At 35.6% G+C, this 17874-nt stretch overlaps 1 protein-coding gene across 50 annotated transcripts in view; it reads right to left on the bottom strand.

Moving 5' to 3' along the window:
- Positions 1 to 17874, bottom strand: part of ABI3BP (ABI family member 3 binding protein) — a 259305-nt gene that overhangs the window by 130492 nt on the left and 110939 nt on the right. For all 50 annotated transcript variants that reach the window (XM_088793875.1, XM_074332670.2, XM_088793881.1 and 47 more), the window contains exons 5-6: positions 8616 to 8797; positions 8038 to 8093 (exon numbers count right to left, since the gene is read on the bottom strand). In XM_088793875.1, coding sequence (XP_088650001.1) covers positions 8038 to 8093; positions 8616 to 8797 — 238 coding nt within the window. The remainder of the gene's footprint in view (positions 1 to 8037; positions 8094 to 8615; positions 8798 to 17874) is intronic.

Raw genomic sequence — 17874 nt, 5'->3', positions numbered from 1 at the left:
GGCTATGTCCGCTCCAGAATTCACATGTTGAAACTTAATCCCTGATATGATGGCATTAGGAGGTGGGGAGTTGGGGAAGTGATTAGGTCATGAGGGTGGAACCCTCATAAAAGAAATTAGTGCCCTTATAAAAGAGACCCCAGAGAGCTCCCTCCACCCTTCCACCATGTGAGGACACAGCAAGGAGATGGCTGGCTGTGAAGCAGGAAGTGAGAGCTCTCACCAGACACTAAATCTGCCAGCACCTTGATCTTGTATTTCCCAAGCTCCAGAACTATGAGAAATAAATGTTTGTTGTTTGAGCTACCAATTGTATTTTTATGTAGTAGCCCTATGGATTAAGACACCCAGAATTTCCTCCTTAGCAACCTAGCCTAAGGAATTAATCAAAGGTACAAATAATCTTCTATGTGTAATGGTGTTTATTACCACAATATGAAACAACATCATTATCCAAAAGCAGGGGTTTTATTAAATACATCATGGTTCAAATTTTTGACATCTATGGTAATAAAGTAGAACAATACACATAATATAAATATATACAAATGATACAAATTTGTATCCATAGTATAACCTAATTTAACAACAAATTTGTATCAACAAAAGACCAGAGGGAAGTAAGTCACCATTTTTTAACAGTATATTTCTTATAAGTTGATATTAATTTTGTATACCTTTCTATATTTTCCAAATTTCTTACAAGGGTGAATTACACTTACAATCAAGACAAGTTATTTTAAACAATAGTCTGTTCAGCTCCTACATATGCTCTGTACTGTACAGCTCACACTCTATTAGTAAAGAGAGGATGACGTAAATACAATTTATACATGATTTTCCCCAGGCAAGGGGAGGGGAATAGTAGAACTAGATGTATAAACTTCATCAGGAAAGAAAAAAAATGTTCTCAGCTTTGATGTCACACTGGCAGCAGGATTTCTTTCAGCTTTATCATAAGAAAATGAAATGTGAGTGCTTGCACACAGGATCCTTCCCCAGAGAGGAACAGCCAGAACCCTGGCACTGCCGCATGTGTCTACCTCACGTCTGCCTGTCCTGCTCCAGGAAGAGGGTCGCCAGCACCTGGCCTCTCTCATTTCTGAGAATCTTAGATGCCTGCTGCGGTAATCTCCATCACCGGGGAGCCCCGTACCAGAGGAGCCACCCCATCTTTACAGGTACCAGTAATTGTTTTTGTTAGAGCTATGGCTACCATTCCAAAGATGTTTGAATGCCTTGTCTTCTACCAGCCCTACGAGTCCTGCCATTTAGTACTGAATGTGAAGGTTTTCAGAGACACATCACATTAGAGCAGAAATGCCTACGTGTTGTTGTGGTGATTGCCTTTGAATTGCATTATCCCAATTTTTATTTCCTTTGCTGTGATGCTTTGTTTTAAACAAACAATTTTTTTTTCACAAGAACAAATGGAAAATATTCCTCTCTTCCCATGAATAGAACAAAGTTTCTCTTTGATTTCTCACTTGAGTACAGACCCATGTTCTATTAGGATGATGACCAGACTATATGCACACTATGTGCTGCCAAAAAATAAGGAAATCATTTAGCTGCAATAGCCAATTCTTTTTTAGACCTAAAATCTCTCTCTTGCCTAATCTGCAATCAAAAGATGCACTAAGACTGGACTAATGAGCAAGTAGCTGCCTCTCTGTGAGCAGGTTTTTAAAGGGCATCGGGAAAGTCCTTCTGTCCAAATGTCTATGTTGAAGGCTCTAAAATTCCCAAGAAGACATCCTCCCTGTGAATCCTTTCCCTGTGTCTTCTTATAAACGTGTAGGAAAATAGCTGTTACCTGGACTCAGTGAGACATGAAATATTGTGACAATTTCCAAGTTAACAATGTTTAATCAATTACAACCCAATTGCCATCGAACTGTTTCATGTACAGTGTTTTTTTGTTTGTTTGTTTGTTTGTTTGTTTGTTTTTAAACTTGTGGTCCCAGGCTTGCTGTTATGGACATCTAGCAATGTGCACACAGGTCTCAGTGTAGCTAGTGTGGGGCCTGGGGTTGGGGAGTGAGGTCGTGGAAGTCCCACAAGCTGCTGCACAGCTTAGCTGCTGTGGCCTCAGTAGACTACAGCTCTCTGTGGACACCACCCGGGGAACCAGTTTTCTATCTTAGGCCAGTTCCTTTCAGACTTGTCTCTCTGCAGCTTGCAGACCCCCATTCCTGCTGCAAACCTCCATCACCACTTCCTTCCTCGGTTCTCATCCCTCCCTTTATTCAGCAACTATTATTTTCAGTGTTTACCATATGCCAGAAAGTAAGCATATTTCCCTCCTACCCTGTAAGAGATGCATTATTTTATATTTTTCCAAGTTTCAAGATACACTGACCCTTAAGAACCCAGGTTGTGCTAGGTCTTGAACAGGAAATAAGGGAATTCATTTTTGCCATTTTTCTGGGACATAGTCACTGAGCATACAGTTGGTGGGATTCAATGGAGAGACTGATGCTGAAGTGGTAAAAGGCAATGCCCCTGATGATCAATTTAGCTTGACTTTTAGGCCTGGTTTGGGAAAACTTATGTTTTTCATGAAAAAAACCACAGCAGCAGTCACCACACACAATGGAGGGACTTTTGATTCACCCTGCATTATACTAATTTCCTCTTTTTATTATTTTGAAAATTAGCTTTAATAAAAGTAGTGATAACACCAGGATGCTATTCTTTGCAGGTTATTCTTTTGCAGGTTTGCCTATTAGGTATTTTTGTGGTGTCGGAATATTCGTTGTAGATTTAACTTTATGTTCGCGTCCTGCGATAAGGAGGAGGCTGTCCATTTGGGAAGTGGCTAAGGCCTGCTCAAAATCAAATTTCAATGGCCAAAGAGCCAAACCACATGAGAAGAACTTGAGCATATTACATTCTGGTTTTAATTCATTTTGGGGATGTTCTAATCAAAGTTATGAAACACTGATTTAATCTAACATCTGGTTAAAAGTGAATCTAATGTCCCGCTTGCGAAAGTCTTCATATTTCTGGTAAGTTGGGGAGGAATCAGACATACACCTTCGGTGATATTGTTGGCCTAAATATTAATTTTTCAAGTTTCTACTTAGGACAATGATTACTAAGAATGGAAGGACACCTGATGTGTTCATTATACACAATCTTAAGGTGTGGGTGGGGACCATCTGGTATTTCTGCCTATTCACTTCACTTGTCTGGTAACTGTTATACTTTAAAAATTGGTATGTCTCTTTTTGCCACTAGTATACTGGCTTTAAAAAAAGATGTGTGGATCTCTGACAGAAATAATTAAAGATGAAAACAGATGTCATATTCTAAGATTAATGTATTAATTAAATTTTTATTTTAAAATCTCTGTTAACAAATGTTATATACTTCAAAAATTGGTTAGTTAGTGAACTAGTTAGATGACTAAGTTTTTTTTAATATAGAGATAATATATTAAAGTTAGGCCTTTTTAGCCATCTTTAAAAGTTTTTTTTTAATATAATAAAGCTTAATGGTAAACATTAGATTTCATCTTCATAAAAACAGAGTTCTAGATTCTCAACATGGACAAAATAGCACAATTATGATTTAAAAAAGTGTTTTTTCTTTCTCAGTTATGTGAATCTCAAGAGATATGACTTATATAGAAAGAATCATGCTTTTGTTTATTCTTACATCTTTTCTCTGAGTTCTCTAGAAGTGTAAGCAGGGGTGATATTGAAAGTACTTAAAAACTGATAGAATAAAGTCACTAACCAAAGAGAAGAGACCCCTGCTACAAGTCCCTGGCACAAGTGTCCTGGGGCTTGCCAGCAGAACACGTACTCAGATACACGAATTACAATATATAATGTAACCATATGCTTAAAATGGGGGATATATTTAACCTTCATTTTTTTGTACTTAACTCATTTATTGTAACTGAGTAACATTACATTAAGTCATTTCTCCAAGCCACACTCATTAATACCAGGATCATTCACTACATTGGAGAAGCAATGGAACACTGTAATAAAATGTGTGCTTTGGAGCTGAAAACATCTATCAACATTCAATTTTTTTAACCGAAATATGATTTATCTTTTAAAAATGGATAGCCTAACATTCAAATTGTTTTTCTCATTTCAAATATATCTTTTTAGAAGATATTAAGGAGTTTTGCTGCATATAAGTTTTAGGTGCAAGCATGTATATATGACTAAAAACATTTTTCAATATCTCTTTTCCTTAAAACCCTGAAAGTAAAACATCTGGAATTGAGTATCTTTTTAAATAATACCTTCTAAGATCAGTTTCAGAGAAGAGACAGGTCAAAATTTGGATTGATATCAACTTCATTTCATTTAAAATATACTTTTAAAGTATCAAATCAATTTTCAGAATTGATTCTAAGTGGCCACATAAGATGGTCAGGCTCTCTCAAGTGGTTCCTTTTCAACTTTCCTACATTCCAGAGCTACCCAAGAGCACACATGGCAGTTGGTGAAACCTTTTTCTGCGGTGCAGAAGATAACAATGAAGAAAGCCTCACTAAGAAGACTTAAAATATATTTTCAATTAATTTGGGTTTTCCTTTGAAAATTTGCAAGAATTTCAAACTGCAAGCTCTTTAGAGTTGGCTGTGGGTACCTCACTTCACAGCTTGAAGTGATAAAATATCTGGCTCTGCATCATAGATGCAGGAAGTTTCTTCCTGGCTTTTCTTGTCATGGTTGTTGTGATGTGAAAAGGAAATTAAGTTACTTGGGAATAACACGTCAATCATCTTTCCTAATCTTGCTGAGTAATTCACTAAATGAAATAGTCTGCCAAAAGCAACACAAATTATTGGGATGTGATGGCTGAAAAAAAGGAATGAAAAAAATGACATCATTGAGTCACATGTAAGATAAAGCATGACAGCCAAGAGGGTGGGAGATAAGGAATGCTTCCTAGGAAACCATTCATAACAATACTGAGGATTGTTCTAGGAGAAAAGGAAAAGCTCTGTTCCCTGTGATTGGATTTAAAGCAGACAACACCAAAGGGATCGTAGGAGGTGGCACCAAATCAATACTTGGTACTGGGCCAATTGGTCAAGTGTTTGGGAAAAATATATTAACCTCATCAATATAGAACCTTACTATATACGACACAGCAAAAGAAAACCTACATAGTTCAGTTATTACAAAATTAAGCCAATTATAAAACTGAAAAAAAATATTTATGTAGTCTCTGGATAGAGAAGGGCTTTCTAAAATATAATGCAATTGGAGATACGACAATGCAAAAGACAAATAATTTGATTAAGCAAATTTTAAGACTTGCCTATTTCAAAAATTCTCATAAACAAAATTGATCAATGTGTGAATAAAGTTTCTTCTCTCACAGACAAAGGGTTGATGTTCTTTAATCTATAAAGTTTTTAAACTCTTCAATAAAAAGCACCATGAGACACCAAAAAAACAAAACAAAAACCAAAAAGCTGAAACTAAAGGTCATTAACTGGAAAATACAAATGGCTAATAAACAAGTGAAGAAAGAACTGCTTTATCAGTAATCAGAGAAATAAAAATTTAAAAACCATTTTATATTACATTAGCTGGAAATTTAATAATGGAAATGCATAATGTTGATAATCAGGGGAGTATAGCAAGATAACTGATATATTGCTGGCAAGACTGTAAATTGGTATAAACTTTCACTTTCTGGAAAGAAATTTGACCATACATATTAGGAAGTTTAAAAAATGTTAAAAATCTAAACTGTTAATTCTCATTCTAAATATCTATTGTAAGGAAGGAAACAATGAGAAATGTGAACAAAGACTTATGATCATAAACGTTCACCATAATATCATTTAAAATTTAGAAAACATTAGAAATAACTTAAATTACTACAAAATGGAAACTGATTCAGCAGGTGAAAGTGTATTTAGATCATGTAACACAGCAATTTAAATTATATATATAAAGAGCATTTAATGATATGAAACATGCTATGCCATGTTTGACTAAGTGAAAAGGGTGAGATATAAAATAACTTATATAGCATGATTTTAATTTTATAATAAAAACATGCTTAGAAATAAAAAGTGTTCTGAAGTTTTAACAGTAGTCCATAAATGGTTTTATACTGGTCATTATTTGGCAACGTTACAGGTAATTTTGTTAATATTTCTTTTTAAATTTTTATACATTCTAAATCTTTAAATATTAGATAATTAGGAAAAAATCAAAACTTAAGAAAGAAAGAAGAGAGAGATTGAGAGAGAAGAAAAAAGGAAGGGAAGAAAGGAGAGGAGAGGAAATAAGGAAAGGAAAAGAAAGAAAAAGAAAGAATGAATCCAGGCCTGGGAATTTACCTGCAATCTCCTTTCTTTTGATTTGAAAATACTTTTCGTGGGCAATCATAAAATCTAATAATCATGATTTGACAATAATTTCCCAACATACACACTTTTCAGCCTATTCAAACCACAGAAACATTCTCCTTAGCAAGATTCATTCTCAGTCAATTCTGCTTTATCCACACCCATTCTCTGTCACTGAGAAGAATTCTGCATTTATTTTTTATTCCAAGGAGGTATGTACTACCTTTTTCCCCACAGGGCTACATGATCAGTGAAGTATTCTGTGGACTACTTAATTCGACATAAAAAGATATTCATCCATATATATCATGCACACACTGCATAGAGCAAATTTGCAGCCACAAAAAGTCTGCGTGTTCACTTGACGCAAAGTAGAATATTTCCCTGGCTGAATATTTCCAATACCCAGGCACCAAAGCCAGCATGAAATTCCCCTCTTCTCACCCAAGTGCTTCCTCTACATGCTCAGAGACACACATCCTTCACTTTATAATTGAGCATGTGATTTTAAATGCAAATACTTATGTGATAGTAATCACAATGGCTTACATTGATAACAGGAAGCACGTAAGTGTTAGGATGCTTCCTGAGAACAGATTTTAAAAGGTGGAGTGAAAGAGAACAGGGGACTATGTTTCTGAAGTGAGAGAGAGAAAAAAGTGTGTCCAGTTCGGGGGAAATGCCTGGCACATAAATTAAACAAACATTTATTGCACTGTAAGAGGCTGGGCACATGAAAAAAGCAAACCAGTTGCTTCATCACTTTGAAAAGTGTTGGCTCCTTCAAGTAGGAAGTTTACAATGGCCAAGCCATGGAAACAACCAAAGTGTCCTTCAATAACTAACTGGATAAAGAAGATGTGGTACATATATACAGTAGAATACTATTCAGCGGTAAGAAAAGATGAAATAGTACCATTTGTGACAACATGGAGGGATCTTGAAGTTATTACACTAGGTGAAATAAGTCAGACAGAAAAAGTCGAGAACCATTATGACTTCACTCATACGTGGGATATAAAACTGAAAGTAACAAAGGAAGAAGACAAACAAATAAAGAAACAAAAACTCATAGACACAGACAATAGTTTAGCAGTTACCAGAGGGTAAGGGGGGAGGAGGGATGGTAGAAGAGGATAAAGGGGGTGATGGAAGGAGAATTGACTCTGGATGGTGAACATATAATGCAATATATAGATGATGTGTTATAGAATTGTACACCTGAAACCTATGTAACTTTGTTGATCATTGTCACCCCAATAAATTTGAATTAAAAAAAAACGTAATTAATCTCCCCCCAAAAAAAGAAAACAAAGGAAAGATTTGAACAGTAGCAATGTAAGTAGAACATCTACCAATTTGCTCTTTACATGTTATAATAAAAAACAATCCACAGGACAGAACATAATATGCATAATCTCAAAATACCTCGAATACCGACATACTAGGGTAACTATATTGAACAGCAGAGTGTTAGAGCTTTAAAAAAATTGGAGATTATCTTGTTTTATACTTCAACCTCCATTTTCCAAAAAAGAAACTAATTCCTAAAATGTTCAGTGCTTTACCCAATGCCCCAGAACTAATCAGTTGATCGAGTCTCAGTACTTCATAATAGGACTCTTTCTTTATTTAAATAAAACTATGATGCAGACACAATTTTTAAAAAAACATTCTTGAAAACAACCTGTACATACCACTGTGTGGACTTGGTCATAGGTACTTTGAATTTTCCCATTTACTTTGTTTATACCTGACAAAAATAAGGGGAAAATGACATTATTTTCATTTTTCTTGTACTTAAATCAATCCTTACTAATCATTATGAGGACAACTGCAAGTCCTGCTCTAACTTGGGCATATTATTTTATTTACTATCATTTCAAATACTGATTCCAATGAAGTTTGAATGAAGGGATAACAGGAAGTCTTTTTATGGTCACGTCTATTGGCCCAGCTTTCTATCGGAACATTTACACATTGCTTTTTGGCTCAGTTGGTGTTCATAGGTCAGTGATTGATTTAAAATATTACAATGGCCAATGAATTGTTATCCATGGACATCAAATATTAGTTTATCACTATAAAAAAACACTCATAATAATCAGAAATATCAATACTCAATAAATTCTGTTCACTTTCGTGTTTTCTCAAATACTAGAGGACTGGAATTAAATTATGTCATATTACACAATTAATAAGTAATTAAAGTTTTATAATTAGAAAAAAATTAAAAAATTGCAGGAAGCTTACTAAAACAGTTTCAGGTACTTACTTCCAACAATAGTCTTGTGATTGAAAATCTTACTCCAAATTCCACCTTCTGTGTTATCTTTGACTCCAAATTCATAAACTGTGTTGGGTTTCAGATTTTCTACAATTGTTTCAGTGGCTGGACAGAGTTGAAAAATCCATTTCTTTTCCTTATCCTTTTCTCTATAGCGAATTGTATAAAATCTGTTGAATAACCAAAATATGACACTTTAAAATCTCAGGGAGATTTAGAATGTTTTTTCCAAGTTTCTTAATGTCTCATAGACTCTCATCTACGCCAAAGACTATAATCAATATTAGCTTCTGCTTCAATATTTTAAAAAAATTGTAGAGAACTCTAAAAGCAAAAAACAAAATGAGTGTTTATTTTTAGTAGCACAGTTATGGTCTTGCAAAATTCAGACCTCTCGGTTTTATTATTTGTTGCTTTGCAAAATGAAAGCTGGAAAATGCTGGATGTTTATCTTTTCCCCAGTTATGCATACAGAAGAACATAGGCATAATTTTATAAATACTTAATGTTGTAGTATCATAACGGTGTGGGTTTAAGTCTTTCACCCCATGGAAGTTGCATTGGAGGTAATATCATTCAATTTTGTAAAAGAGAAAACTGAAACTCTAAGATGGAACCAGGACTGCATTTCAAGGGGGAAATTTTCTTATCATTATAAAGAGTCAAGATCAATAGCCAAGCTAAGGGTGCAATGAGAAAAATCAAACCACGTAAATTCAAGATCACTGTTACATATTTGCTTAAGGCATCAGAAAATTCATATATTTATACATATATATATGGCAAAGTAATGTATATATGTGTGTGTGTGTGTGTGTGTGTGTGTGTGTGTACACACACATATATACACACATATGGCAAAGTAATGATAATCCCCACCAGTATTTCTTTGCACCTTTATCACATGTTAGGTTTTCCCATATATGATCTCATTTTACAAATTGAAAATGGAGTTTTGGAAAGATCACTTAACTTGCCCATTGTTACCCAGCTAATGACTTTTACTAGTGGCAATGGCAGAACCAGAATACAAAGAAAGACTCCTCTGGCTCTGCTCTAAACAGCTTTGCTAAGTAGGATGGCAGGTCAGGAAAGGGGATTTCATCACATCTGTATACAATAATGAGAATGAATGAACTGGAGATACATGTATCAATATGGATAGATTTTACAAACAAAATATTGAATGAAAACAGCAAATTACAAAATGATGCATGTTGTTTCATATCATTTATGTAAATAGCAAAACACACAAAATATGTTACCATCTATTGTTCCTGGCATTGTAAAGGGACAATAAATACTGGGAAGACACATTTGTGATAGTGCTTTGGCTCCCAGTGAGCAGGTAGGGACATAAATGGGATTAAAGGTGGAGCCAACAGATAAACTTTATCTGCTTTTTCTTTTTAAATACAAATTTAAAGTAAAAGAATAAAATAATAGCTGTAATGTATGATGCTGGAAACATCGATGTTTGTCAATGCTATTTTAGGTCCTTTCTTATATGTTAAATTTTCTCTCAAAAATTTAGTACCTCTCTTCCATTCCCCACTCTAGGAAAATTAAATGTACGAAGATTCAGGTCAATTGCTTTTATGCAAAACTTTAAAAAAATCACTCTTTTATTCCTGCTAAAAGTGTTTAATGTGCACCCTCTAAGTATCAGGCACAAATTCTTGATGATACAAAAACAATGGCTCCAATTCAACAGGATGTCTTTTTGTTTCATTGATGGTTTCCTTTGCTGTGAAAAAGCTTTTGAGTTTGATGTAATCCCATATGTTTATTTTTTCTTTTGCTTCCCTTGCCCCAGGGGGATATATCAGTAAAAATATTACTAAGGGTAATGGTTTCGGATCTTACGTTTAAGTCTTTAATCCATTTTGAATTTATTTTTGTATATGGTGTAAGAAGGTGGCCCAGCGTCATTTTTTTGCATGTGTCTGTCCAGTTTTCCCAGCACCATTTATTAAATAGACTGTCTTTACCCCAGTGTAAATTCTTGCTTCCTTTGTCATAGATTAAATGACCATATAGGCATGGATTTGTTTCTGGGCTCTCTGTTCTGTTCCATTGATCTATGTGTCTGTTTTTATGCCAATACCATGCTGTTTTGATTATGACTGGATTATGAAACTGTGGTACATTTACACAATGGAGTATTACTTGACCATAAAGAAGAATGAAATCTTACCATTTGTAACAACATGGATAGACCTAGAGAATATTATGCTAAGTGAAATAAGTCAGATGGAGAAAGACAAATACCATATGATCTCACTTATATGTGGAATCTAAAGAACAGAATAAACGGAAAAACAAAACAGAAATAGACTCAGAGATATAGGGAAAAAAAACTGATGGCTACTAAATGAGAGGGGGGTTCTCAGGGAGAAGGTAAAGGGATTAGACAGCACAAATTAGTAGACACAATATAGCCACGGGGCTATGAAATAGAGTATGGGGAATATAATCAATAATGTGTAGGGTGCCAGACAGGCAATGGACTTATTAGAAGGGATCACTTCAAAGATTACATAAATGTCTAACCATTGTGCTGTATACCTGAAACTGAAGCTGAATTATATTGAATGTCAACTGTAATTACATATATATATAGAGAGAGAGAGTCATGGGATGTGGAGTATAGCATAAGGAATATAGTCAATGGAATTGTGATAGCTATATGCAATGTCAGAGGGGTAGTAGATTGGGGCAGTTATTTGTAAGGGTGTAAATGTCTAACTATTACATTATTTTGTACACATGAAACTAGTAATAATGATAATAATAATAATAATAATAATAATAATTGGTCTGAATCTCTGGAAACAAGGGCAAGGACTGGCTATAGAATTGGTGCGGCTCATTGCAAAATGAAAACATGGGGCCCCTTATTCAAAAATGATTAAGGATTTCAAGACAGTGAGAGTAGAGCATTAAGTCAAGTGTGGGTCCTTTTAAGGAGGGGCCCATGTGCAATTGCACAGGTTACATGCCCGTGAAGTCAGCAGAGGGTTTGGAGTTTAAGAAATACAGAGAGGGAGGGGATGTGTTTGTACATTCAACCTACTTTTTTGCTAGCCACAAACTACTGAACTGCTAGAAATCATTCATCAGCTTGCTTCTTTCTAGTGAAAACTGCTCCCCCGGCTCCAATCCCCCATTCCAAAGTAGCAAAAGACAGAATGGGTGAAGGAGGCTGATCCAGCCAAAATACTAACTGCTACCAGAAAGAAATGTTATAGAATACTAATTCTCTGTGTCCTGTGAGTCAAAACATCAATAGTCATTTATAAAACATATTTCTTAACAAGTATGACGCATAGTATTTCTGTTGTTGGTTTTTAGTCCTGCTCTGGCTATGACAGTACTTTAGAGAAATGCGAAGAAACTAAAATCAGTCCATATGAGCTACCACAATTATAAATCTCTAGATTGGACACATTTTGGAAGTCCTGAATTGCTTGCAGGGGCCCACTACTAACAGAACCACCAAAGGCCAGATTCCAGGATTCCCAATAAGCTTGATTTTATGTCATCTTCCTAGGACTAAAATGGGACAGAAATGTTTTGTCCTAAGAACTTACTTGCATGTTAATAAAAAAAAAAAATTCAGTCTGTGAATTTTTTCTATTTTGATACAAAGCCTTCAAAATACTCTCTTTTTCAGGAAAAATAAACATACAGGCAGCTAACCCCTCTACTCCGCTTCAGTCAGCTTACCCTCATCAGCACTGGCTTACTTGATAATTGTATAGTATAGGTAAGTTCTAAATCTTAAAAAGAGAAACTAAACAAGACTACTTAGCTCTAAAGTTTCCTTGATTTTAAAGCAAAATATAGGCCTTATGATACTAAACAGTGTTGTACAACCTAACACATAGTAGGTACTACATAAATATTTCTAGAATGAATAGAATGCTTAGCTTAGGTGCTCACAGGATCATTCTAAAATTAGAATATAATTGCTCTGAATTGCCAATGATTCAATCACCAAAATACAGTGATTCAAGCTATTAGGTCTACAAGTGTATTTTGCAATGTGTCATTGCATAAAATTTTAGTTACCCAAACTCACCATTCCTATAGATAAACACAAACTGAAGGAAAATACAATAAATGTCTACCTTGTATATTTGCAGAGGGCTTAAGAATTTTTTATTTATTTCAGTTTATCCCTACAATAAATTCTGAAGTAAGCAGATTAAGATTTACTATGGAAGAAAAAGAGGCTGAGAAGTGTCTAAAGTCTGATAACCAATGACAGTCAGGCAAATAGCTAATACCATTTGTACTGCATTGGACTATCTTTCTACGGCAGTGTTTGGCAAAAGGAAATGAAAAAAGACAGGTAAAATGACCCAGAATGCAAAAGGAACAAAAGGAATCCTTTGAGCATTATTTAAGAATTTTTATCTTTTGTTTTACTGTGTATTTGCTATAACATATAGTTACAGGTTTTCCATTATTGTCTGGGGACATCCAGGATCAAATGTTGATTGCATCTTTTTCTGTGGGTTATTAAATTTAGGTACAAGTGGATGGAGAGACAACAAGTACATTAAAAATACAGGTAGCAGCCTGTGAATGCTGTAAAGCCAGACCTCCGGAAAGCCTGACTCTGGCAATTTAGATTTTAAGAACAAGAACATCATATATCCTGATTAAGTGGTAAGAAACTGTTGAAGGTAGTGTTTGGTTCAACTGGCATTATTCTGTGCTGGGATCTCCCCGATAGTCTCAATACTGACAATAATTGTTATTCTAGCTTCAAGAAATCCATAGGCTTCTCAAAATGTAGTGGAGAAGACAGGTTGTGGCTTGGTTTGAATTATCTGTCAGCTGAAAATTAGTAGTATGACCTCGGGAGAAGTCTCCTCCCACTTACACAACGGTTTTCTTCATTGAAATAAGAGGGGGATTCAACTACATAATCTATGAGATTATTTTTGTTTCTAAAATTTTATTCTAGCTACATATCAGACATTCTACAGGGTAGAAACCCCAGAGGTAGAAACTCCATAAACAAAATTTGTGATGTGACTGGCAGTGAATTATACAAAGTGGAAAAATTGGAGAATGCCAAAATAAATTTAGTCCTTTCACAAACTAGCCTGGCTTGATGCACATTGTTGGCCATCTTATGGGTTTTCCATACTTTTTCCAGCAATGCGTTTATTTCTATGTAATTGACTACTATTATATTTCCTAAAACATCTACACATTCTTTGTACTCTTCATCTGAAAGGACACTTCCTGACCCCGCTTTGTCAATGTCCTTGCTTCTTGCCTCACTGCTAACATAAACTCTGTCCTCATTCCCTTCCTCTCAAAGTGTCTCTCTCCCCTCACTCTTTCCTTGTCCCTTTCTGATTCCAGGGTTCTTCCTTCTTTTGAAAAATAAGCATCTTGGTAATTCTATTCCACTGCTTTTTCCCATCTGCTCTTCATTCTTTCTCTTGATTCTTCAAGGACCTTTCTTTGCATCTAAAAGATGTTGACGTATTTTCCATTCTATCAAACAAAAATAAAACCGATGCTTGCTTCTTATCCCTTCCACTATCTTTTAACATAAAATTTCTTAAAAGTAACCTACTTTCTCCCACTTTCTTACCACTCATAATGCCTAAACCTTTTTGCAATCTGGTGTCTGACCTATTAGTATGGTAAAACCTTATGATCAAATCCAGTAACTTAATCCTCCACGAATTTCATAACTACCTTAAAATCTAAGAAGATGTTCTTTCCCAAACCTGTTCTAATTCCAGTTTGACTTCAGGTTCCTTCTCCCCTCATGTCCAATCAGTTCTCACATCCCGTTATGTTTCCCTGCATGATTCCTCTTGCACTTGTCTCGTCTGTGCTCCTTAGTGGCACTTAAGGACCCAGGTAAGGTCCTTACTATCTTTGGACTCTTGCAATAATTTTCAAACTGGCCAACCATTTCCAAAATCTCTTTATTACCTACTGCTGCCTGGCTTAAGCTCAACAATAGAAAGAAGTTTCTAGTGATTGCAGTGCTATCTAAAATGGAATAGCTTGTCTGAACCGGCAATTCTAACAGAAGATAAATAATATCAAAAAGAACAAGATTAGCAGCAAATACCTAAGTACCATTTATTGAGTGCTCACTGCATGCCAGATATGATGTTAACATAGCCACATTTTTACAGTGTCATCTCATTTATTTCTGACAACCCTGGGAGATATTACTATTAGTACCTTTATTCTATGTATAAGACAACCAAGGCTTAAACCATAAAAGTAACCTTTCCTAGGCCACTCAGCTAATAATAGAGCAGAATTTAACTTAGGATAATTTGACCAGAATTTGCACTCTCAACATTCATGCTATGTTATCATCCCTGGAGAGATTCACTGTGGACTCTGGATGAGAGATGTTGCAGACGAGGTTCAAGGGCTGAATTGACTGGCCAGATGATTTTTAAGCCTGGTTCTTGACATTCTATTTGCTTACTAATTTACATATTTGTTGAGACCTACTATTGTAAAACATGATACTAGGTTCTTTGTGAGCTGGAAGGTGAGTGGGACACTGTATATAACTTCAAAAACGAGCTTACAGTGTCGTGAGGGAGGTAGATGTATGATTATAACTAAAGACGGCAGGATGAAAAGCAGAGAGTGCTGAGGGTGGCTGGGTTGGCATATTGCAGCGTGAACTTGTAAATTGGACAGGCTGCATTTAATATCCCATCCCCGTGGTGTGATTTAAAGCAGGACACCCTACCCAGGTCCAGGGAAAGCAGAGTAGGCCAGATTCAAACCTCATGTAGAAGGATGACTCATATATTCCTTGGGATAGATTCTTGAAGAGATTCTATGATTTGCTTTACCAGGCAGTGAGGAGCTGGTGAAGAATCTTCAACAGGTGAATAAAGTTGAGCAGTGATGAAGGAAACTAGATTTATCAGCAGTGGAAGAATCAGAGAGAAACTGGAGGGGGGAATCTCAATATGCTGTAGTTCAGACATGAGATAACAAAGGAATGAATCATGGAAGACACAAAACGAAGGGGCAAAAAAGGGAACAGATCAAAGTTATGTTTGTATGAAAGAACTGATGAGACTAGACTGCTTATGAGATATGGGTTCCAAGGAAAGTGTAAATAAAAATGAAAACTGAATTTTCCAACTTGAGAAGAGGGAAGTTAAAGCGATGAAGAAGGAGTTCTTTCATTAGTGTAGAAAAATATGAATTTAGTTTGAGTTTGAGATGCTGACGACCGTTACCTGATCCATCTAATGAAAATATTCCATGGGCAACTAAAAATAGAGCATTAGAACTTTGGAAATGGGTCAAGGTCAGAGGTGCAGGATTGGAAGCCATTTACATATTTGCCATTCTTATTGTTCTCTGTAGAACAGTAGCATCAGCCATTCCTGGGACCTTTTAGAAATGCAGACTCTCAGGCTCTTCCTCAGGCCCATGGAATCAGAATCTTCCTTTGAACAGTTTCCCACATGATTTACATGCACATCAAAATTTGACAAGCGCTGTTCTACGTCGAGGTGATAGTTAAAAGACAGGGTATAGATGAAGTAAGGAGATCTATAGATGAGAGACCCAAGCATAGAACTCTAGCCCATCGTTTGGGAGGCAGGATAACAAGTGAGCAAGAGAGAAAAAAGAAGGTAAGAGGAAAATCTCAATAAAAATATAAAGGAAAGAAAGAGTTCTAGAATGGGAGTACGGCTGACAATTTCACAGAGAGGTTAAAAAAGATAAGAACTGAGAAAACTCTATTGGGTTTAGCAATTAACTGATCACAGACAACCATAAAGAGAAGTTTCAGTTGAATGGTAGACGGGATGGAAGCCAGTGAAAGGGAATAAAGACGGTGTGGGTGATATAGAAATCAGGAATGTGCCAGCAGGTGACTGAATAGTTTTTGGATTAAGAGAAGAGATTGCAAAGTAGCTTGGAAAGATATAATAGGATCAACAGAAGATTTTGTCTTCAGGTAGGGAATTCTTGAGCATGTTTGCAAGCAAAAGGCAGGGCGCCAATAGCAGCAAAGGGACAAATGTCAAAGAGCAAAGGCGTATAGACTGTGGAAGCGATGTGAGGATGAGCACTGTCTGAAGTCAGAAGTGCGTTCCTTAGAAAGAAGAGAAAGAGAAGTAAAGATAAATCTGGGATGTCACTGATGGTGGACAGTCTAAATTTCCTCAGTATTACAAAAGCCAGGATGGGTTGGGATAGGAAAAGAGCCAGGGAAAATAGTCAGGATGCGATTCCCAGGATCCAAGGTACGGTGAGTGCCTGGATTGGAATCGTTGGTGTGGAAATGGAGAAGTAGAAGATAAAGATAATAACTATGTGTGGTGTCAGATGGGTACTAGATTTATCGGGGTGATAGATGAGAGGGGGTTGGGGGACAGGATAAAAAAGGTGAAGGGATTAAGAAGTACAAATTGGTAGTTACAAAATAGTCATGGGGATGTAAAGTAAAACATAGGGAATATAGTTCATAATATGGTAATAACTATGTATAGTGCCAGGTGAATTAGGGGAATCGCTTCTTAAATTATACAAATGTCTAACCACTATGCTGTATATCTTAAATTCATACAAAATAATATTGAATATTAACTGTAATTGAAAATTTTTAAATGAGGGGAAAAGGTAAAAGTGAATAAGAGGTTCAAATTTCCAGGTATAAAGTAAATAAGTCATGGAGATGTAATGTACAGCATGGCGAATATAGTCAATAATATTGTGACAGCATGGTACAGTGTCAGATGGTTGCTGGACTTATGGTGATCACATCTTTAGGTATATAAATGTTGAATAACTATGGTGTACCCCTGAAACTAATATAATGTTGTATGCTAGCTATAGTATTTAGTAAAAATCTTAAAAATAAAAAATAAGATAAAGAGATTGATATGGATATTTTTATCAAAGGCAAAACCAATATAACTTGGGGGCTCATTAAGTTACCTATAGGAGATGAAAAATAAAATGATTAAAGTTGCAAATCAGGATGAGTGGAAGAATTAAGATACTTCAGCAAGTAAGTAATACCGTCTTTCCCTGAAAATAAGACCGGGTCTTATATTAATTTTTTCTCCATTAGGGCTTATTTTCAGGGGATGTCTTATTTTTTATGTACAACAATCTACATTTATTCAATTACAGTCATGTCATCTTCTTCTGGAACATTCTCATAACATACTAAATGTGTCTACCTGGCTGAGATTATAACTGGGGTTTA

Source organism: Rhinolophus sinicus, chromosome 17 (assembly GCF_057876585.1).
Source record: "Rhinolophus sinicus isolate RSI-liver-muscle chromosome 17, RSI-T2T, whole genome shotgun sequence".
NCBI lineage: Eukaryota > Metazoa > Chordata > Mammalia > Chiroptera > Rhinolophidae > Rhinolophus > Rhinolophus sinicus.
Note: the sequence above shows the minus strand (reverse complement) of the source record. Positions and strands in the feature narration are given on the sequence as shown.